Source organism: Apostichopus japonicus, chromosome 7 (assembly GCF_037975245.1).
Source record: "Apostichopus japonicus isolate 1M-3 chromosome 7, ASM3797524v1, whole genome shotgun sequence".
NCBI classification, from domain to species: Eukaryota; Metazoa; Echinodermata; class Holothuroidea; order Aspidochirotida; family Stichopodidae; genus Apostichopus; species Apostichopus japonicus.
In genome coordinates, this window is record NC_092567.1 from 4,135,324 (window position 1) to 4,159,036 (window position 23,713).

Below are 23,713 nucleotides of genomic sequence, written 5' to 3' on the forward strand. Positions count from 1 at the left end.
AAAAACATGTTACTTGAAGCAAAATAAAGATGCCCCGCCCATTCTGCGAGGACGCTTCCATTTTTCAAAAAGGCGTTTTCTCATTTTATTTTTTCTATTTTCTTTACATTTTACACATGAAAATTATTTAAAAATATGTCAAGAACTTAGTAATGTACTGCAAACTATCTATAAAAAAACAGAAAAACGATGTTTTAGGGATGAATGTGTTCAATATAACTAAAGTAGTAGGCCAATAGTCATGAGCTCATGATAGTGTCATCAATTCGTTTTCTCAGTTTATATTTGCGACATATCACCCGTGTACATCGATCAATGGCATGGTGAAATCCCGTGTGAATATATGTTGACCCCAAAAGACGCAAATGGTCGTTCCAGAAAGTACCGTTATAAGATTAACAACACATGGCCAGTTTGCTCTCTCAGGTCCGCACGTGTACAGCCATTTTTTTCACACATGGTACTATGCTGTGCATGCATTGCGGGCGGGATTGCGGCAAACATAAAAGAAAATGAATGAAAATGAAAAACTTACGATATTTTTCACAAATATTGATGCTTAGGTAAGTGCTTCCTCACAATCAACGAGCCGCCCTTAAATTCGCTCCGCTTACGTAAAAACTTCTATATATATAACACATGGAAAAACCCGAGTTTTTACACACATAATTCCCACTGACATTGGTCACAGAACATAAGTAGGTCATTGACATTCGAACTTGGCAACTTGCCCAAGTTCATCGCACCATGGGAACGACACAACACATTGAACATGATTTTAAATTCTCCCGCCATCTGGACGCCGAGTGTAAATTTTAGTGTAATATGCAAATTATGAATGGTACTGCGCAGCGTGGTTAAATCTTAACCTATTGCGACACAAATTTTGGGAAGCTGTTGTTGAAGTTACTTTCGTATCAAATGTAAGGTACTGTATCATGTATGTGACACAAGCATATAAGTTATATGGACACAAGAGAAAGAAAATGAAATCGGAGACTGCTCAAACCAGTTTCAACTTGATTTTTACAAACCATCGCACAACACGTGCGTGCGTAATTTGTTTTCTTAACATGACTTTTAATGAGTAAGTAGGAAAGGTGGGTAAGTTTGCTAATTTAGGCGAGTTTTTGTTTAAAATCTTGTGAAAGATAGACAAATATATTGTTTTTTTTTCTTCAAAAGTTACGACGTTGCCGAAGGCCGAGTTATATAAATTCAGTGATCTGAACTTCTGAAGACCACGAATACTGATCATGTGTGTTAGGCAATAATTATTACACGAAAGGTTCGCAATATTATTGGGCCTAATTAGTAATTAACATACATTGATCGTTGTCTTGCTGCCTGAATTGCTACCTGCTGGAAAAGAAAACTTATATTAGGAAGCGTCACTGTTCTGAAATTGTTATGTGGTCCGATGTACACAGTCACACAATATTATTGCTAAAATATACCACAAATCAACTGTTGGTCCTTTTGAGAACCTGTTGAGGACCAGGTGACTGATATGAGCAAGAGTTGGCTTTTTTTTACAGAACTCACAGAATCATCCTAACTGTTCTTATTAAGAATTTTAACAAAACCAAACGAAACCTTGATCTCTAATAACTTTGCACACAAAGGTTGCATAGGAGTCAACTTATGTACAATTTAGATCGGAATATGGCCACAAAAATTCAAATAGTCAACTTAAAAGAAACTAATACAGGGCAATGGAGGTCAACCTGAGGTCAAAGGTCGCCCAAATGCAGGTCGACTATTGGATTACCATAGCATAACTTCCAACATCGAGGGACATTTGGTTCTTCCTCTCACTATGGGCTATCCACCCATCAAGTTTGGTCATGATACATCATTTCTTTATTGAGATATCATGTACACAAGTCAAGCGTCACATACACACACACATGCCGAGTTGAATGCATAGGTTCCTTGCTTTGCAAAACGCAAGGAACCAAAATTGATATGACCGGAAGGACTGGATCCCATTTATCACTAACATGTTCCTTTAATGAATGTCATTGAAAACAGGCATGGGCTTTCAGTATATTATATCTCTGGTAATCAATATATAAGCAGGAAATCCCCCGTCAGCATCAGGGGAGAAAACTAACATTTGGAAAGAATAGATGACATAGTAAGTGGAATAACTGTTGAGAAAAGGGAGAAAAGTCACGTTAAGGGAGGAAAGATAACGCGTTCGGTTAAGGAAACTAACATGTACTTTTTTTCAAGGGAGGCTCTGACCGCATATTTTGTTTGTATAGTAAGCTGAATAAACTTGTGACAGTAATGTATGAAGGAATCTAGGAAATGTGACTTGGTACCTTCTTTGTGTAACGGTCCTGTGATCGGAAAATATAAAGTGCTTGTGGAAAGGCTTGATTGTGTGCATAGGACATGTGAACATGGGGTAATTTACAAACATGCGTGATATTCAATGTGGTAATGAGAAGATCAATTGAGTTTCTGTTTTAAAGGTGTATGGTAATCATTGTAGGATGGAGCCATCCGCACCACAAAGATTTTGAAGGTATGTCTCATCAATCATGTTTTTTTAAATTAATATATCACTTCTATTACTGGTCATGATGGTAGTTTCTCATTGTATTTTATGTACACATGAATTAATATTTACACATTGGATTTCAGGATAACACTGCTACCTGAACCAAATCACAGGGAAGAGGGTACCATTTTACGAAACTGTTACAACCGTACACAGAGAAGCAACCCTTGTTGCTGATCGGGAGGAGACTGAGGAGGGTCCAAAACAGGCACAGGACAATGCAGTCTCGAGTGCAGCAGTACTGGGAAGGGTTTGATACAGGTTGGGAACGAATGCGAGACTCCTCAAGGCCTGTTCTGAACATGGACACAGAACAACAATTTAGACAGCCATAGTCAGCTGGAGACAGATCTGGCATTTTTCAGAAACTTACTCCTCGTCTGTCCTCATGGGGAAAACAATGATTAAGCGTTTCCTTGAATGTGTTCCAGGTTTCTTCTTCCTATGCCTTAAACACAAGGAATGCTACAGGTAATAAGAAAAAGAAACTCACCTTTTTATTTCCACTCCAATCATTTGCTTAATGATAAGTATTGTGTACAAGAATCCCTATATTCTTGTACCATTGTTTAAGTGACTGGAAACTACTTTAATACTCACTTATCAGAAAAAAATACTAAACCATCTAATCACAGCCTTCCACAAAATTCTTCCTATGCCAAATTCTAATTACAGGGAAAAACATCAACAATATGCAGGCCTACCAAGCTGATATTGATAGAACTCAGACCAAACCACCTAGGCTTAATCTTTAATACTTTCAACAATGCATTCCATACCTACCAGCTTTTACTCTTTCCACAGCCTAGATATGCCTTCCTCGGTTCCTCCCCTAAAAACAATACTTTCCTCCCTAAATCAGTTACTAGAGATTCTTTCATTACAAAAAAAAATCTTCACACATTGCCCTCAAGTCCCTTGAAAATATGTTATCTTCTTTCACTAAAATCTCCTAAATCACATGAATATTTACTTCAGTTCTTTCACTACCTTATTTAACTCTTTCCACTTAGCCTAGCCAATATGCCTTCTCTCTTTCTGCTCCTGAGAAATGTTTGTTTCCTCCCCTGAAAAACGTTAGTTTCCTTCCCCTAAAACCTAAGATTTAGGGGCGGAAAGTAACGTTTTTTAGGGGAGGAAACTGACACAGAAATAGGTTAGGAAATTAATGGAAGGGCTAGTGCCATCAGTGATGGGGTCATTATCTGCAGAATAACTATTGAATTCAGCCCATTGCTACTACAACTTCATTAATTATGTCTTATTTTATGGTGCTGGGGAATACTGTATCATCACTGCATTGCTATCACTGTATCAGTGTCACTTAACTTACATTATAATTAGTGTGCGCGAAATGTATGCATTGACGATACTACTAGTACTAGCCTACTAATACTAGTATTACTACTATTACGGGATTCCGGGCTTGGGCTACATCGCGTGACATATCATTACATTGTATTTTCGGCGGCTAAGTTTGGCCTTACACAATGGTCTTCAGATTACTATTTCCGGATAGAAACGATCTTTATCTGACAAATTAAAAATGAAAGACCGATTTACAGAAGACAACTTTGAATGGGAATTCTTAGTTTAGCGTGCAAAATGTGTACATCATGCGGGTGAAAGTATAGGCTAGGCTCTAAAAAAAATTCATCGCAGTTTCTAGATGCTTGCGAGTATAAGACTAAAATCAATTCTGATATCATACCAAACAAAGATTCCCTTATTTTTATATTACTTACTTGACTGGGATACCTCTTTTGTCAATTTCAGAAGGAATGACATCTTGAGACGGCCAGTCACAGTTCACGAATAACCGCACCCATTTTTGCGTTATCTCAGTTGACAGCCATGTTTCGATTTGAAGTTAGCATACTTGTTGGAAGCGATAGCTTTTCATAAAGGTACTACACCACAATTAGCGTATACAGTAGCTCGCAAATGTGACCATAAGTCAGAAGAAAAGAGCTACAATGGCCTAAGGTAATGCTTGTTTTCGCATATTTTCAGTTGTCATCATTGTTTATTCTGCCTTTATGTGAAACAGCAAAAGTTATTCATCAAAAGCCATGGGCGGCGATCATGGGGGTGAGGAGGGGGGGGGGCACCAATATTTGGTGGCATAGTTTTTTGGGGGCTATAAATAGAAAATAATGCGTGAGATTATTTATCCAAACAATACTAGGCGGCGGCTAAAACCTTTATCCAACACAAGCTGTATTAGGTAAATGACACTTCGTGGTCGTTTCTGTGACCGTATAGCAAGTTGTCACTCATGATTATCATAATATCTGTACATCCAGATCTTGTGTATGAGTGTAAGTACGTACAATCGTATACATGATCCACATCGATATGGGTTAACTTGGTTTCCATTTGGAAACCATATTTTTATGATATCGCTAGTAATTTCAAAGTAGAAAATGCAAAGATGCAACTTACAAGGCCTGGGAAGTGCCATTTCCAGCGATCTGGGAGGCATTTTGGCAAAATTTTTCTTTTACGCTTCGCGCCAACCCATAGTGGCGCTACACTTAGATAGTATGCCTTCACGATTCGCCCCTTCCTTGGCAAATTCCTCGTGTCACAATTTGTTACTAAATTTCACCAAAAAAACGTCACAGACTTTCACCGAAAGTAGTTTTTACTTTTTCAAAATGAATTGCTATAATTAGCTAGACGGACTGCATCTGTAATGAAATTTGGATTGCCGATAACAAAGGAAAATAGGGCTGTAGCAACCGGTTACTCTATACATTTATACATCTACATGAAGGCCTATGTATATATATATATATATATATATACAAAATATCACGATTTGCACGAACAATTTTGGGGATGAAAGTTGCTAAGCGCCTGCACCCAAGCAAATCCCCCCCCCCCCCTTCCCAATATTCGAAACAAATCGCCGACCCTGTCAAAAGCTCTGCGAGAGTTTGCTTTCGGGAACACAATACAAGAGGAGAAATGAGTTTTTGTCTTCTCTTATCGTACTTTATCTCTTCCCCCCTTCCCTTCCCCTATAGATGTCACCATCAGATATTTCTAGCCATCCGGTCCTTTCAGAAAGAAGTACTTTCTCTCGTCGGTGAGTACTTTGATGAAAGTAAAATTTTGATATCCTAATATTCAATAAACCACCAAAGCAGGTGTCCATTTGTTAACTGAAATAAGTTGCCAGTAGGTTTACATAATCTATCCCTAGACCATTCAATTATAGGTGACATTATAACTAAGTATCCGTTACTCAATTTGACCTGTCACTGGTTATCTGTATAAAGTGCCCAAATTGAAATATATCAGGACTTCTACTTTGGTTAGTCTAGAAGGCTGTTGTGTGTATTTTCTTACGTATTATTATAACAATTCCACAAAAAGAAGTACTGAAATGGTTATAAGAGTTGTAACTCAACCAAGTATTTTGTTCAGCTAGAATTCGAGCTTTAAGTTTGGGAGTCAGGACAAATTAACATGAGTGTCTATGACTTGGGAATCTCTGTTATAGCATTGATCAGGTTAATCCTTGAATTGATCTCGTCCAATTTATCTAAACGTGGATCAATGAGACCAGTCTATCATGACTACCACGTACATGACTGGTGAACTTTCACATCCTCCTTATTTCCTCACTAAATCATTTGCACCCATGCTAAAGGCCTTGCTTTTAATTAGCCCTTCTTTGTCAGATTAAGAGATGGTACTCCCGATAGCATAGAGTAGCGTGGGTAAGCAGATAGGGAATACTGATCTTGCATTGAGATTTAGTAACGGTTAGGCTAGGAAGCCTTCAAATCAGTTTCAATAACTCAAATAAATGATTAGACAGGTCAAGATAATTATCTTTATTTATTCTCCCATATTCCTGAATAAGTGATTTGAAGAAAAAAATGAGTTCTCTCAGGTAACTTACAAAGTGGCCATGTAAAAAAATATTATTATAAAACATACTGGAAAACATCAACACTTTAAAAATATTACTATTGCTGTAATTAATTAAATACTTCAAAGAACCAATCACAAGTGAAGTCAAGATGTTTCCAGTAAGCTCAGTCTAAAGTACACGCATGTTTCCTGACATTAAAAGTATTTGCCTAGCGTACCATTGTTCTGAATGACTTAAATGTAGGTGTTACAAAATACAAATTCCCAGCCTGTTCTTTAAATGCAAAGTTAAAAACTGGAGTTAATACGTTCCAAGGCTGCAGCAAACGAAGTTAGCTTTTAAGGACTTGAATGTATTGCTACAATATGACATTCTCTTAAAAGGAATGTAAAAAAGTGTATATACCAATAGTAGATGCAAGAGAGATCTCATGAAGTGTTAATATACAATATATAACTGCATTGGCAATTATAGTAAATTGCCTAAAATATCAAAATTGATTACAAATAAAGACAAAATGAACGTAAACCAACGCATTTTTTCTAAAGGGTAGGGATTTGATATCAGAACCAGAAAGTCATTGTGAAACGAAATGACTTTTCACGGCACAATAAGTTGGCACAAAAGGCCTGCCATGGTTAATAGAGAATATCTATCAGTTCATGGACCAAAAGAATATGCTAAATGCTGAAAAGCTTCATATGGCCTAGTACTAACAAAAACAAACATAATTGTAAACATGTTAACAAATTGAGGTAACATTTTGTGTTTAGTGTGTGTGAGTGTTATTCAAGATGTAATATTGTAGTTTCTTGGGGGATTTTTTGAAATTCGACAATGCGAATATAAAGTGTGTTTGGTACGTTTATGCTTAAACAGTATAACAAAGTTCTACCTTCCAACTTTCATGAGATTCATAAGAATAATATTACAAGTCGAATTGTATCAGTCATAAACTTGCTCGGCTGCTTAATTCTCTGCTTGAGACTTGTTAAATTTAAATTGTTTGATCTCTTTACCATTTCTAAGTAGTTGATAATGAATTCTTCTTTTCTTGATCATTTTTCCCTACAATAAGACCTCGAATAAGCTATGTTGTAATCAAGTCTCCACCCCATCAATATAGTTGTTGGTAATGATGTAATAGTGTAATTTAATGTACCACATGGCAAACGTTTAATGTTATTCTTTATACCCTTCTTTACTTAAGTTACGTATGTAAAGAGTGTAAGTTACGTATATAAAGAGTGGAACTGAAAATTTCAATGTAATGTCATTCAGTGCATTGATAAATAATTTAAAACAAAATTTTGAACTGCAAAATTGTAAGCAATGGTTATATCGAATGACAATGGGCATGATTCCTGCATGGCCACACGATATGCAAGGTATCCATTTGAAAATGCGCCCTTTAATACAACTGCCATTACAGTTTACCTGCCTCGAGCATTTTAATAGGCTCTCGCAGTAGATCAAAGGAAATTTGAGCTGAGCAAGTGACTTTTCCACGCTTTTTTCCTTTGCTAGGCTTGGCGAATAAATTACGCAAAACACAGGCTAACGTTCCAGACTAATCACCTTGAAAGGTGAAGAAGTGGGCAGTGACGAAAAAATGAACTGCTTTCATACTAAAGGGCGGTTTTTCAATGCATAGCTTCTGACTAGCGACCCCAGAAGAAATTTCAATATAGGAATCATTGAAAAATTAAGGCAGGGTACCTCAGTTTCTATATCGCAGGAGTTGTGATGCTGACGTGACTGGTTCAAATCCGTTCCATAGAAATTGTTATTTGGTCTTTTCCATCAAAATGAGCATGTGTTATAGTTTTGTTACTCAATGTACTTGAACATTATACCTACTTAATCCAATCCAAGAATGTTGCACTTATTTTTTTCATAAACTTCAATCGTTCATTCAGTACCAATGTTATAAGATCGTCGTTGATACCTGTACTGATTTATACTGATCTGGCAGTTAGGTGGCTGATTTATACTGATGTGGCAGTTACGTGGCTGATTTATACTGATGTGGCAGTTAGCAGTGGCGTCAGTGTATCATCTTTGGGTACCTTCAGTTTCCTTTCTCTAGCCTTTTGACAGTCTGTACCCCTGCAGTAAGATAAATTGCAACAAAATGTGAACATAGATCTACGTTACAATGAAAATAAAGTTTAACATTGTTTAACCCAATTCTATTCAATAAAACATAGTTCTGACTTTGCTGGATTGAACAGGCTGCAGCGACGTCATCTATAATTCATTCTTAAAAAGATATTCATACGTAATATATATATATATATATATATATATATATATATATATCAATTACGTATGGCCATCAATGCATCTTATTTGATATACACAACCTACATACTGTACAAGTGTGTATCCTTTATCTAAATCCCATAAGTAGTATATATCATGCTGCTTCACAGGGGGGGGGAGGGTGGGGGGGGTTGAAGTAGCATAATGTATACTACTCCCTTGTTGGTCAAGCCTGTCTAAAGAAAAACAGTCCTCCTCAAATTCACTCAAGCATGAATAATTTGTTACTTGATAGCATAAACTACCCCAAATACTGCCATAAGTATTCATCCTTGAGTGCACCTATTTAATTCACCAGTCACCTGTATGATTGTAAACACAAGTGCTCTCATGGCCAGTACTACTTTCTGGTGTGCGATGACAAGTTTGGCTTTACACTGAAATGATACACTGTGTTTAATCGTAAAATTGTGCAGAAGAGCGTTCAGTATGGCTATAGCATTACCAACTCTGGTAGATATTCAATCTCCCCTATTTTTGGTCAAAACAGGGGATTTGGGTGGTATTTGCTATAGGCAGGGATTATCGTAATGATGGGGATTTGTGTATGTTAACTCAATAAATCACCAATCGTACGAAAAAATACACATAAAAATAACTTACTGCCATACTTCCCGGAATTCGCTAACCTGTATAAAAGAAGTCAATCATAAATGATAGCTGTAATTTTATTGTATGACAAAATAATTCAAATTTCAAAAGTATGGCTGCTAGGGATTTGTGAAATCACATTTTCAATCAAATGAGATTAATAAATATGGAGCAATCAACATAATGTTACCCTTAATTTTACTTTTTCATAGTAATATGGGTTAATAGAGTAACATTAAGAAGCTATGTTTGTTATGTCTAATGAATCCGTGAATCACTTATGTTTTCTATGATCTATTAGCAAGCCCTATGTAACTTATATAAAGATAGCAAAACTCAACATTTCCTATTTGCGATATGTAATTTATTCTTTTGTATTCAAGCTGCACACAGCGACCATATTTTTTTAATCGTCCCTTTCAAACATTATTATATTTCTATACATACCAAAAAATGTTCAGATTATTTTGTAGGTTAATGATCAATCTCCATTACAATGTTCATTGAGATTAAACCAATGAATCTGTGTGTATTGTAATACATTATACTTCACTACCTACCTCCTTGCTGTAAACTGCATCTGTCACATCGAGCGTACGATCATCATACTATAAGTTAGATACAATAGGAAGGTTTATGAGCTTTACCAATATGACGTCACAAAATCACTCCAACAGTTATGAGGCGAATCAAGAATTAATTTTCTTTTCAATTCAAACAAAGAAGGAAGTATGCTACAAAGAAAAATGTTACTTTGGGATGAATCTCAGAGATGCTTGGGATCATAGTTATATCAATAATATCTGTCATGTGACACTTTGACGACACTCTGATGACGTTAATATTCAAAATGCAATAAGGAGCATGTATCTGGTAATTACAGGAGCAAAGGTGACAAGAATGAATGATCTATCAACTGTTCTTTGTTGCCTCTTAATCTTTTTGATATTTATATAACGGTATCGTAGACTGATGCTGATCAAAAGTTAATGCAAAGACTATACGATAATGGACACACACGCAGCAGTTGTAACTGACAGTGCGAAGCAATTGATTATGGATTCGAAAACTCAACTGTTATACAGAAGATAATTGCACGAGGTTTTCATCTACTACTTTCAGGCAAGATGCACGACGGTACTGTAATCAATGTTAATTTAATGTACTTGAGTGACCACAACAAAAAACTCTGAAAACTAACCGGTTAAACATTTTTCCATATAACCCCTGAACTGTTAATTGAAAACAATCAATCGATACGAACACTGGTCAAAGTAAGGTTACACAGACATTGATGTTATTCTGTTTAATTTTCTTGTTACTTGATTCAATATGTGAGTCCACCTCAACAATCTGAGCAAAATATATTGATGCATCTTACCTGTCAAACTGTTCCTTTCTTTTATTGATTCATTTTTTAAATCACTTAACAGTCGTTGGGGAGTTGCGATTCTTTGAATACATTAATACTTCTTTCCAGATAATTATATAACAGTTGTCAAGCAATAGGTTAGTGAAACATGTTTTAATAAGTTCTTAATACTCACCATCCATCGACCAGATTCAAAGTTGAGGTCATAAATTTTGCCACTATCGTACGGTAACCAAGTGACTAAAATGAAAGAGGTTACAATGCCATGATTAACAAAATAAAAATAAAACATGATTATTTCACTCCCAGACACCCCAATGACCTACACTACAGTCACATAAGCCTTGAGCAATTTATTGTGAAGAGACTGTACAAGAATCTGCTACGCCCAGCTATTTTACATAGTTACATTAACATGTAGAACATGCGCAAAACAAGGCAGAAGGGCAAGTTTTGCAATCATTCTCTGTTCTGTTATCGAGTGAAAAATGTAACTTTCATTTGTGCGGAAAGCTTTGAAACGGGATCAACCTGTTTGTGTATCATTATTTCTTTTAAACATTTAACCTGACATTCTTTAGAAAAGCATATCATTAGATTATATTTAGATCATGGTCTCCCCTTCACTGGCATGTATCATGCAAAAGGCAAACGTTTGATGCACAGCATATGTAACATACTGGATGTATTTCATGTAAACCCTGATCTGGAGATATTCCCAGTCTTAAATTACCCTCACTGCATAATATTATTGTAACTGTAGAACATCCTGAGGGTATCTAATACTAATTCAGTCTGGTTCTTAATTCCTCACCATATCTCTGTGGTGGTATGTTTATATTTAGACACCTAGTGTATGTATAATTGTCTAGCAGTGACAGACACTCTGAATACACAAGTCAAAACAACGTCTCAGCCAGCTGTACCACCTCTCTTGAGTCTTGTATCAAGCTTATTACTGCATGTAGCATGTATTAGAATATAAGACTTCCCAACCATACCATGAATAACACGTCCCAACAGGGGATTGTCTCCTTAGGTAGCCGCCCTGACCTGGTACGAAACAGCAGAGGGAGACTGTGGATGCAAAGCCTTCACATCATTCAACCTCATGAGCTCAACATTCAGGAAGGACATGACTAACTTTTCTTCTGTCCCCCCTTCTCCCCTTGTCCCCCCTGTCACTCCTCTTCCCGTGGCTCTTTTCCACCCCCTTTTTCTCCACACATTTCTGTCTGTGTCCTCCAGTTTACTCCCTACCCTGTTCCCTTCATCCTTTCTTTGGATCTCCTACCTCTCCTCTTCCCCTGTTGGTTTCTTTCTTCTCTCCATCCCTTGTCTTTTAATCCTCTTACATCTATCTCTTTGTGTTCACCATGCTCATTAACCTGTTTGTATTGTGTGTGTTTTTGTCCCTTCTGTTACTGATACTTTTCATTTAGCCTCTGAAGGTGGCATACTCCTATTAGAGTCTATATCAATCCGCTTGATTGTTCTCCATCATGAAAAGTGCCAAAAAGCAGCAGGAGAACATCTTTTGTGACCTGTTATCAATCATAATCTAGTTTTTTGTGGCTTGCATGTTGAAGAGCATGAATGGAAGTACATGTGGTGAGAAAATTGGGTCAATTTAGGCAATTTTAGACCCCTTTAGGTCTCCCAGGAGCAACGTAGGAAATTTGTTTACCACTGAGTGAAGAGGTTTGTTTACAAGTGACGAAAACTTCCGGCTCGGATAGCAAAAAATCTACATGGTCATGATTCGGAAAATTGATGGTGCCATGATAGGCCAACATGTCAGCTATCTGGTGATGGGTAGCGTGTAGCTAGTGAAAACATCTATCCAGACTTAGAGACCACATTACTTTTGTGATTTAGTGTGTAAGTCAATGGGGCTTTTAATGGGTGTATGCTACCTAAAGAAGTTCCTGCTACTGTAGGATTGATATGTCAGGCCTACTTATTTTACACAATTCTCTTACACAGGCTCCTTAGTGGATAAGCAGCATGCTAACAGTTTTTTTTCATTTTGAATATAAAACAAGTTAGAAGGCTTGATGTCTCCATCATATCAGAATCGTCTATAAATATACATCCTTTGCTTGATGTTTCACACATTTAATTTATTATTTTAATGATAACTTCAGGCAACCAATGATAAGTAATAAAATTTACATTATTGACTACAATGATTGGCTGCTGTAATAATAGTAATCAGTATCAGATCATAACGATAATGTACAAACTGTCGATATTGATCAATCGACAGAGGTTAACCTGAGCATTCGCATAAAGTACCTTTCACTTTCCTTGACTTCAATATTGAAGGAATATCCTCAGCAGCAATAGACTGGGGCAACAGACAAAATAAGAACCTGTGAAATAAAGCAGAACCATGAGTCGGTCAATTGCCTGATCACAATTCACAAAAAGTTATCCGATTTCATTTTTGGTAAATTTTTCAGACGATCACTGTCAATGACCTGAACGAGTAACGCATTGACAATAATAAAGATGATAAAGCTAACCTGTATATCATACATAAACAATGAGTAAAGCTATTCATTAGGAGGAAAGTCATTCAATGATAAAGCATTTATTTTGCGAAGTATTTGAAATATATCTTATTTTCTGCCAAGTCCCTAAAATGACTATTAACCCAAACAAAGCACCACTCCTCACGATCCAAATGTAGAGTTTAACAACAAGGCGAAGGTAAAAAATGGGTCAGTAAATACTCAATTCAGAAACAATAAAGTTCTGTCCTGTGAGAGTATCTTTTCACTTGACAAATAGTGATAAAACTTTGTAGGTACTTATGCCTATTTAAAGTGTGAAAGTGGTATCTAGGTACACATTACTAAGATACGATATTCATTCAAATACTCACATTAGCTTTTCCAATCGCTGTGAATGTTGTGCAAACATCAATATGCCAGCAACCTCTGTCTCTGTCAGTTCTCTTCCCTCCTCATATGTATCTATCGATAGCTTCTTTAATGACACAGGACAGGACAATTGTAGCCCTGAACAGAGGATGATGTTACCAGCATCAGCCTTGGAGAAGGATTGTAGAAGCTCCAGATGGAAGATGGGGATCTGAAGGAAGGTAACATACGATTCAATCAACATTGAAATGATTAAGAGCTATATCGATTATTTATACAATTATAACCTACTGTACTGTGGCCAGTAACTTTCCTGAAGGTATCACTTATCCATCTTAATACTAGCATAAATCCACTCCTCGCATTATTACGATTAGGCTTAAGTTTGTTTATTGAAATCTAACATTAATATTAACAGAAACAACATTTTTCTTCACCATTTTTACTATGGGTTGATCCAACTTCTTTATCTAACATAGAACACAATGTATAAAAAAGACAGTTACACTACAGTGAATAAATGCATGAAACATAAAATGGGCAAAATGACTGATATATGAATGATAACCAGGATGAAATATGGACTGTTAGACTAGGAATGTAGTGAGAAAATTTCTTCATATGAATTAGTTATGTTAAACGTCCTGTTGTTATTGTGTCAAACCACACACCTTATGAATTATAGATATATTGTCACTACAGAGTGATATGTAATCTTTAAATCATCTTGTGTTATGTGTGCCACTAGCTGGAGCACTCCTTGGAAAAATAATTCATTATGATATGATTATCTTATGTGTACATTTAGCATGAAAGTAATAGTACACTGTGAAGACCAGTATGGTAACTAGGATTAAAAGTTTAACAGCGTTTGAGTCTGCTCAGAAAAACGTGCGTCCCTGTAGTCCTCCATGAAAAATGCAATGTAAAATACCTCTACAGGAACACATAATATTGAGCTATAATGACCCCTTAAAGCACATTGGCTTGTGCACAAAAAAAAGCCATAGATAGTGATAGGTCTATGCCATGCACAAAAAATCATCAAATGATAAACCTGTAACTATTATACACTCAACAAAATGACTTTCAAAGTTCCACAGCGGGAAATTTTACCGTAGACTAGTTACCATATATGCTTTCCTAGATCACACAATTCATACTACTGCATGGTAAACAACTTCCTTACAAAGCGTGTGTGAAATGTTATAGGCTATGCATATGCTGTGAATGTTGGAAATTCATGTTGAGTTATAGGAGTGCTTAGAGAGAACATGTAAAAGTAAAAACACTGCACGTTTTATTGAGCCCCTTAAATTTTGTAGAAAATATAAATAGATCTCGACGACAAAAGAGCAAATCCCTAAAGGCCTATAACTACTTGCTCACAACTTTTATGAAGCCCTGTCGTAAGTTACCATTAACAGTTAACCAATGCAATGTTATTCATACTGTAAGTTTTATTTAAAATTGAACAAAGTTTTCCCTTTCCTCAACCACCATTGGCAAGTTGGCCCAACCCCGGCCAGTTCCGACCGATTGCCCCTTACAGTATGTAAATAACTCTTCACACAAAGTCCAATAAAAACTCAAGCTTCAATAGCTACTTTTGAGGATACATGAATGTTGCACAAGAAAAATAAATCAGTGGGGCACATGGTCAAAGACAGTGCGAAAACCTTTGCAACAAAGAAAGTACTGCGGTATGAATGTACATATTACTTGAGCAACTCTCAATGCGGAGAGAACAAACGTACTGTGAGTTGAAAATAATTTTTTAGTATCTGAGATGTCAGCTTCCTACAAAATTCCTCATTTTTTGATCAAAACAATGACTCAAATATTACGTGATATCGTACAAAAAATTCAACCAAGATTTCATACCATGACTGTCAACAGGGCCTAATGTTATGATATTTGAGTGCACACATAAGATAGCTTATAGCACAAACACTCTACACGGGAAAGTAATGTACATGTTGTTAATTTACATAATTTTGTTCATTGAGCACTAGACACATGAATGTTTCCAGACAATGGGTAGGAACTATTAGCCAATCAGATCATGGGAAGTTTGGAAAAAAAATCATGACTATTGTTTGCATGTAAATCTCTGTAATGTAAATGTTGTTATAACAAGGTACCGAGTTATAACTCCGTACCTTGTGGTTGATTGCTATGATTTATTTGATTTAAGACAAATTCAATCATCTGAATGATTGGAAGAAATTTGGGTTATCCTGAGGTTTGGAAAATAATGTTCATTCAAAAGATATTCATTCAAAAATTTGTTTTGTTATGTTTTGCATATAGGCCTAGTTGTGAGTGTGTGTACTTAGGGTTTCCATCCGTGGGACGCAATGCGAAGTGTTTGCGTCCATCTCTGGAACTTTGCGTTCCGGATGCAAAATCCTTTATTCGTAATGTTTTGTTGAAGACAATGAATCAAATTTTCAAATAATTTGACTGCAAAATGCAAAATGATACTATCGTATCTTCATAAAACACTTAATAACATAATGGGGATGACATATCTAGTACATAATGGGGATGATGTATTTTGACATACCTAGTCCATCATAGGGATTTTGATATTAGACTACCGACTTACATCATTGTTAGATGCGTTCTTCAGTAGCTGCAAAGTACAATTCTGTTGTAATTTACTATCTTTAGTCCAGATCTGTAACCTCTCTGAACACAGTGACTCAATAATATTGATATTATCAACCTGAAAATAAACACAAAATGAAGTAGTGTAAACTTATCTTTCTGTTTTTACTTTTTTTACTATTCTAATTGTAGTATCATTGGTATTACTATAACTTAAAGAAAATCCATTGTTATGAAAATAAGTCCAAAACAAATCCAGCAAAACGTCCTTTTCATACTACCACACTTACCACTATGTACAGAAAAGTTCAAAATACTCTCAATAGAAAAGAAACGTCATACAAGGTTTCCTTGAGTATCTTCAGTTGATTAATGATCTGAATTAATTAGTAATCAAAAATGTCCAATGACCAACTCATATTTTAAATATTGTTTCCACAATCTAGAACTACACATTATATTCCCTAAGCTATGTCACGATCTCTGTTGTTGTCTAGTGGTTGTCGGCATTTACACTACTGTACTTCCAACTTGTTCTGCACTAATGGACACGTACACAATAACAAAAAGCCCTGGCAACTAAAAACAAAAGAATCATACCTCCCAATCACCAGAATGGAGATTCAGGCTGTAACCGTAGTCTTGCCAGTATACTATGATGACAAGTATGTAAAAATATGTTAAATTTTAAAAAGACATTTTAGGATTTATGAAGGAGAGGAATTAACTTTTTCACATAAATGAAACGGATACCTCTACACTAAAAATGGAACACTTAAGACCTAACTTTGATTTTGGTGTTTTTCATCCAATAAATATGGCTTGACTTAAAACGACACGATTTCAGTGTTTAGACTTAAAGTAATGTTCTTAAACAAATATCCTAAGTATAGGTATGATAAGTTAATAACATTGCCATTACAGTAACTTGTACCAAAGGAATGTGTCGAGCAGGACAAATCAGTTAGGCAGTTAACACTAACTGCTCCTGAAATCAATGTAGTCCTCCTGACAAAGCAATTTATTTTGTCATATTTTCTACTTTTGCATCATTCTTGCTTTTACCAAAGGCTTACAATCTGCTTTTTGCACTTCTTATGAAAATGTTACAATATATTATCTCTTATATCAACTCCTTGATGACTACATTTAATCAAATAATCAACCAATACTGACAGAATCGATAGTTACTTTTAAGTTTCCTAGATATCATCTCTGACTTGATAGACTCTTGAGAGGGCGAAAGAGGCAGCAGACATTCACTGAACCTTTGAAGTAGAAAGGAAGAAACAAACCAACATGAGAGAAAGATAGCAAAACAGCCTTGATGAAGCCAATTCCATATATGATTAGGAAGTGCTTCAAAATGATTGGAAACGAAACACCTTACTGTGGACATCATTTTGCTGTTTAATATGAGCAAATGAGCCCATAACTGCAGGAAGGTAATAGTGTAATGTACAGTATGTTTAGGCTCGTCCTTAGGTCGTGCTAGGAGTCCATGAAAGGAATTGGTGTGCAGACTATCAGATAGATTGTAAAATAAACTTGTTTATAATACAATTCCACACAGTACGTTGTCCTACGTTTCTAAGAGTGGGGGATTATCTCATACTACCACATTACTGATTAAATCCTAAAAAAATTCATGAAGAAATGTGTTGGGTTCAATTACACCTTGGCCTCTTTGATGATACTTATCATATCATGTAAGAGATTTTCCCAATGATATATGAAAAAAATTCTTACAGTCCCTTCCAAATTCACAACTGTCATTGTTTCTTTTTGTTATAATTAATACCGTGATGGCTAGTCATACCAACATAAACAACTCATGATTGTAACACTAAAATTTCCGATTACAATGCATTTCTTGATGATACATCATTAACAAGTTTTGTCAGAGCTCTGTGTTTATCTTTATTACTTTGGTAAATCAGTTATTTTAAATGTAACAAGATAGAATACTTGTAGGTACATAGTATGATAACAAAACATGAGATTCAACTTACGACAGCTCCTTAACAGACTGACAACGAAGCCCAAAACAGAAGATGTTTGTTAACTGTATCTCTGATATTGTACATGGTTCATTTCCCTCCTTCTCAGTCTCTATGTGTATCTTTTCTACTGTCACTAAAGGACAGAGAGAGAGGCCAGATTGGAGTAAAATAGTGTATCCATCACACTCCTTGAAGGCCATGGTCAGGTGTAGGCAGGCTATGGTAATCTGTTAGAGAAATGGACAAGGTTAATGTATTGTAGTTATCATCTAGTTAAAGAATCATGCTACATTATGAACGGATGGAGGGTTTTATGTAATTGAGTTAGACCAGTGTTTCAATGAAGTGTTTTGAGAAACTTCTTCGTAGCGAAATATTGAAGTGTAGTCCATCACTGGACAAATACCGATTCGCATATCGCAGTGGTAGATCGGGTGGGGATGCCCGCCTGCTTCTGGACACTATTCTACGTCAACATGTGGACACTCCTAGTAATTATGCAAGGACTTGTTTTATGGACTTCAGTTCTGCATTTAACACCATTTGCTGTTATGAAGACCTCACAACTAAAACTCAAATTATTCAAATATTTTCAAGGTTTGGATTGTCTATGTCATAGTGTGTTCATTTATTACTGGCAGTATGGCCACATGAAAGCAATAAATCAAGTGACACTATTGGTAACGACATTGACACTAAGTGTTGTTAGCATTTGAAATTGTTTACGTTCGTATGGTCATTAAGTCATTATTTTGGGGTTCAACCTCTGAAGATATGTATACAGTTGGGAATCTGATCTCATGAATCGATTGCTATTATACAGTATAACTTTCAAGAAATGCAGTGCAAACTGGAAAAATCAAAACAGGACTTGGCAGAAAAATAAACCAAGCACTTAAATACATGAGAGGGCAAAGGTCCGAATCCCGGTGGAGGCTGGAAGTTTTGCACTGTTTTTTGTAGGTATAAGAACACACTGATTATAATTATATTGTACAATAACAGTACAAGACCGTGACCACATGACCACAAACCTGAGGAAATATGTCTTGATTGCAGTGAAAGAAAATTACTTCACCTGTGTTGCACTCGCGAATTCCAAAACTTGTAAAGTTGATCTCTGATGTAGTTGACTGTCATCGCCATGCACGTGGACCACTTTAGAAGCCAACTTTGTGATTGCATCAACAATATTCTCACTTTTATAGTCTTGTTCCAGCATACACATCATAGCAAACTTTTTATGTTTAAGGTTGTTTTGCAGATAATTTACAATTTTACCTGAAGCAGTCTTATTAAGACCACAGGCAAATCTGTAAACATAGTGAAGTTCAAAAGGATCCAAAAAACGGAGCAGTTCAGCTACACTCTGGCTCTCTGTTGTGGCAGAGGTTAAAGATTCTTGAGATAGATAATCAGCAATGTAGTGGGCAGCATACCACTCACAGAACAATTTGTGGAAGAATCTGACTTCCTTTTTGTAGAGAAATTGATCACCAGTCAGTATTTCTTCCTCAAAAAATATTCCAGTTTTAAGATACTGCTCATAAAAGTCATGCCCAAGTCGTTTTCTCAGGGAAGTACTATCCCACACAATCAGTTGGTTTCTACCGCTCAATGCCTCAAAAGCAACCTTGTTCAACTCATCCTGTTTTAAGTCAAAACATACCTTTTCAATTGGTTTGTTCATCAAATGACTATGTAAGCAAGCTATCACATTACGAAAGAAGCTAGTAATGGATTTGAATGTCTTCAAGTCTTTGTTCTCGTGGCTCATGTGAGCAAACAAAACAAACAACAAACGAACTTGACACAAGTCACCAAGTAGAGGGTTTCGTTGGAGTTTAAGTATTATTTCCCTGGCAGCTTGTTCGTCACCGTGTACAACTGCTTTCCGAATATATTGATCTCGGATGTCCTCGTTGAAACCTGTTAAACGTATTCGATCACTACGCAGTGCAAATTCTTTCGGTAAGTAGAAAGGCCTGGTAGTCAGAATGACGTCTATATCCTGCAACATTTCTCTCCGAAGGATAAGAGAAATATCAGTCTCTTGATCGTCTTTATCAGGGTATTCGTCAAATCCATCCAAAATAACCAATACACCTGAACAATTCTTTATGATTGATTCCACTATAACCTCACTCAGATCTGAGTCTCTGGGTAATATAAAACGCCGTATTGCTTTGTATATTGACTTCACCCCTCTCAGTTGTCTTAGCCGCAGGTAAATAAGTACCGGTACGTTACTTAAAGGGGATTTTGGAACTCTTCGGCACCAATCGTATGCAAGCTGTAGTGTCAGTGTTGATTTTCCGGATCCAGGTTCGCCCTCTATAATTTGCCTACCACAATTCTCAGGTTTGTTTAGTAGTTCATGATGTGACTCTAAAAGTTTCCACATGTTGTTTCCATGTGCTTGTTGAACTAACCGTTCAATGCCGCTATAAACATATACTTTATCAACACAATACATTCTGTCTCTGATGTAAGGCAATGGTTGTATGGAGTGATAAAGTATCTCATACTTTGCCTTTAGTTCCTTGATGAATTGTTCCTCCTCTGTAGGAAACCAGAAAAGTGTGATTAGTGACAATCTTATTTTATATCAGGAACAAATTCAATAATGAAAATGGTCAGATGAAAGTATTTTTTTTTTAATTGGAATGTCATTATTGGTAGCTGCTCAACCAAATTTTGTTGTAGAAAATGTCTTGATATGTTAATTGAATTGCTTAACTTTAGATTCGTTCTCAAACTAAATGGTTATTTGAACAGCTGCTTTAATTGCAAAGAGACAATCGATTCCAACATTTGGCAAAGATGTGTAAAAAAAAAAAATTCTTGGCTCAGACCATTTGAGAGTCATCATTGGGTCATAACTGTTATCTGAAGTGGGGCGCATTCTGATGTATTCAGAATGTTCATATCTTATTTTCATAAACCACAAAAGGAACCGTGAAATTATTGTGTCATTTATATATCCCCATTTGGTTAACTGCAACATGAATTTGATATGACAACAATAAAGTCTCTGGAATCAGTTACATTATTATACATTATCATTTGTAGAGGATATGTATGTTGAAATTTATTTTAATTTATGCGTGGTATTTAACAGTATCTTAAAGCAATTGAAGGTATTGTTTGCAGCATTCACTGCACTCAGCTTGCAATAACTTGTACATCAGACTTACCAGGTGTGCGGTGAGTCTTAGTCTTGGGCAACATCTAAACAAGAGAGAGGTAATGATACTTTCAAACATATTATCAATAAAATTATCAATTTGAAGTCACTATTTGCAAATAATTTGACTATGGAACTAACATTTTCTATTAAATAGGATACAAGTTAACATAATGTGTTTGATGTTGCTAAGTAACCGTAGGTTGTACCTTATTCTTATATAAATGAACTCAGAGTCTACATGGCAGTCAAGCTTGCCTATAGAAAAACTGTCCTCATCTAATTCACTCAAGCATAATAATTTGTTACTTGATAGCATAAACTACCCCAAATACTGTCATTAGGATTCATCCTTGAGTTGACCAGTCACCTGTATGATTGCAAACACAAGTGCTCTAATGGCCAGTACTACTTTCCTGTGTGTGAAGACAAGTTTGGCTTGACCACTGAAAAAATACACTGTTTCTTTTAATCATGAATTTGTGCAGAGGAGAGTTCAGTATGGTTTGCATTACCAACTCAGGTAGATATTTAATCTTCCCTGTTTTTGGCTAAGAACAGGGGGAATGGGGTGGTAATTGCTGCAGGGAAGATCGTAATGTACATGTTATTCTCAACACAAAACTGGTAGAGAAAGGATTTCCTGACAGTTGCGTGTATTAACTTATATCTATTACAACATGAAACTATCCATTGGAAGGAATGTTATTTCAAATGAGTATAATGTTAACTTGTTGTTGTAACATATTATGTGTATAGTTTAATTCAGTTGTTCACTTCCGGCATCAAAAATGCTCAATAAATGGAGGTAGTGCAAGTTAAAATATAGTATATTTTGTTTAATCATGTGTAATCTCTGAGTTTCCCACATGTTTGGTGATCATCAGACAAGTGACACGTTTGTAACCATTTTCTATGGTACAGTATGTAACGTGACTGATTATAGTAATAGATTACGAAATCTCAGCGCGTGTTTCTTTACCTAAGTTTATCTATGTGTTATATTCTTTGCATGTAACAACAAGATTGAAGGCTCGTCGTTACTAACATACAACCATCCAAGCTGCATTTGTTTCTATACCACCACCAGTCATCAGTAGGGAATATTTAAGTTCCCCCGGAATCTTAGCCTGAATTAGCGTTACAGTATGTTTAACAGCTTTATATATTTGTTTCCTTTGATCTTATTTATATTTTCAGATATAACGGTCTTACCTCTTCTTCTTCCACAATTTTCCTCTGACTCCTTCGGAAGTTTAACACTGCAGGAATAATTTATGTAAGGTAAATTAACCAGAATGCAAAGATGCACCGTGGTTTTGATGATGTAACATCAGCAGTTTTCTTCATGAATCTGACATCATGTACAGTGAGGGTGTACAACACACTTGAACTTACAGTAGTAATACAGTGAAAAGCAGTGTGATGTGGAGAAAAAAAAAGTCACAATGACAGAGGCTGTCCTGACATTACCATTCACCTCAACAACAGGCATCTTATACTAAATGTGATAAATACATCAAGATACTAAATACAACATCTGTCCTTGTTGAAATATTGTGTAAAACATGGGTCTCACAGATTGACACCTGGTGAACTCAAACGACCACTGACCTCCGCCCAATGTTGTACAATTACATACCAAATATGCGATCTGTCCAAGCTTCCCTCATGATATTATGTTAGGAAGGTGTGTTAGTGTAGAGAGACAGGTAAGAGGGGAGTGAAGTAAATGTTTGGCATTTGTTGTCTTCATATGACCTTAGGGCTCCACTAAAAACAATAAGAGGCTCCTTAACTTGTCCAAGGTTCCCTTCTTGCAAGATCATGTTTACAAAGCTTTCACGATTTGACCTGTTGTCCCCAAGTGAACCTTGAACTCCACCATATCAATGGGCTTCTTTGACTCAATGCTATACACCTTCATACCAAGTATGAAATCTGCCAAAGCTTCTAACGTTGAGATATCATGTTTACAAGGTTTTCATAATTTGACCTCTGATGACCCCAAATGACCTTCCACTTCCCCGAAAAAAATGGGCTTCTTTTAATCAATAAGGTACTTCTACACATTAAATATGAGGTCTGTTCATGCTTTCCTTCTTGACATATCGTGTTTCAAAGGTTTTCACAATTTGACCCTTAGTGACCCCAAATGACCTTTGACCTCCACCAAAAACAATAGGCTTCTTTGACTTAATCGGTACTTCAACAAATCAAATATGAGGTATGCCCATGCTTCCCATCTTGAGATATCGTGTTTACAAGGTTTT

At 36.1% G+C, this 23,713-nt stretch overlaps 3 protein-coding genes across 11 annotated transcripts in view; all 3 read right to left on the minus strand.

The window, feature by feature from the left end:
- Positions 1-23,713, minus strand: part of LOC139969986 (uncharacterized) — a 131,221-nt gene that overhangs the window by 74,192 nt on the left and 33,316 nt on the right. For 2 of the 5 annotated variants that reach the window (XM_071975486.1, XM_071975487.1), the window contains exon 1: positions 4,318-4,464. The exons of 1 other annotated variant lie outside the window; for it this stretch is intronic. The gene's annotated coding sequence lies outside the window, so the exon portion shown is untranslated. Of the gene's footprint in view, positions 1-4,313; positions 4,465-23,713 lie in introns of those variants that run through there. 2 more of the 5 variants (XM_071975493.1, XM_071975488.1) reach the window with 1 other exon arrangement.
- LOC139969978 (NLR family CARD domain-containing protein 4-like) overlaps positions 1-23,713 on the minus strand; it is a 585,990-nt gene that overhangs the window by 23,023 nt on the left and 539,254 nt on the right. The gene's annotated exons all lie outside the window — the stretch shown is intronic.
- The window catches only part of LOC139969963 (NACHT, LRR and PYD domains-containing protein 3-like), a 44,309-nt gene continuing 27,007 nt past the window's right edge, over positions 6,412-23,713 (minus strand). For 3 of the 5 annotated variants that reach the window (XM_071975428.1, XM_071975427.1, XM_071975426.1), the window contains exons 4-16: positions 22,656-22,702; positions 21,451-21,484; positions 19,332-20,815; positions 18,263-18,480; positions 17,442-17,518; positions 16,851-16,903; positions 16,249-16,368; positions 13,640-13,848; positions 13,048-13,124; positions 10,925-10,989; positions 9,938-9,985; positions 9,390-9,415; positions 6,412-8,570 (exon numbers count right to left, since the gene is read on the minus strand). In XM_071975428.1, the coding sequence (XP_071831529.1) occupies positions 8,480-8,570; positions 9,390-9,415; positions 9,938-9,985; positions 10,925-10,989; positions 13,048-13,124; positions 13,640-13,848; positions 16,249-16,368; positions 16,851-16,903; positions 17,442-17,518; positions 18,263-18,480; positions 19,332-20,815; positions 21,451-21,484; positions 22,656-22,702 (2,549 nt within the window). In that variant the 3' untranslated portion in view covers positions 6,412-8,479. Of the gene's footprint in view, positions 8,571-9,389; positions 9,416-9,937; positions 9,986-10,924; positions 10,990-13,047; positions 13,125-13,639; positions 13,849-16,248; positions 16,369-16,850; positions 16,904-17,441; positions 17,519-18,262; positions 18,481-19,331; positions 20,816-21,450; positions 21,486-22,655; positions 22,703-23,713 lie in introns of all 5 variants that reach the window. The other 2 variants (XM_071975429.1, XM_071975430.1) reach the window with 2 other exon arrangements.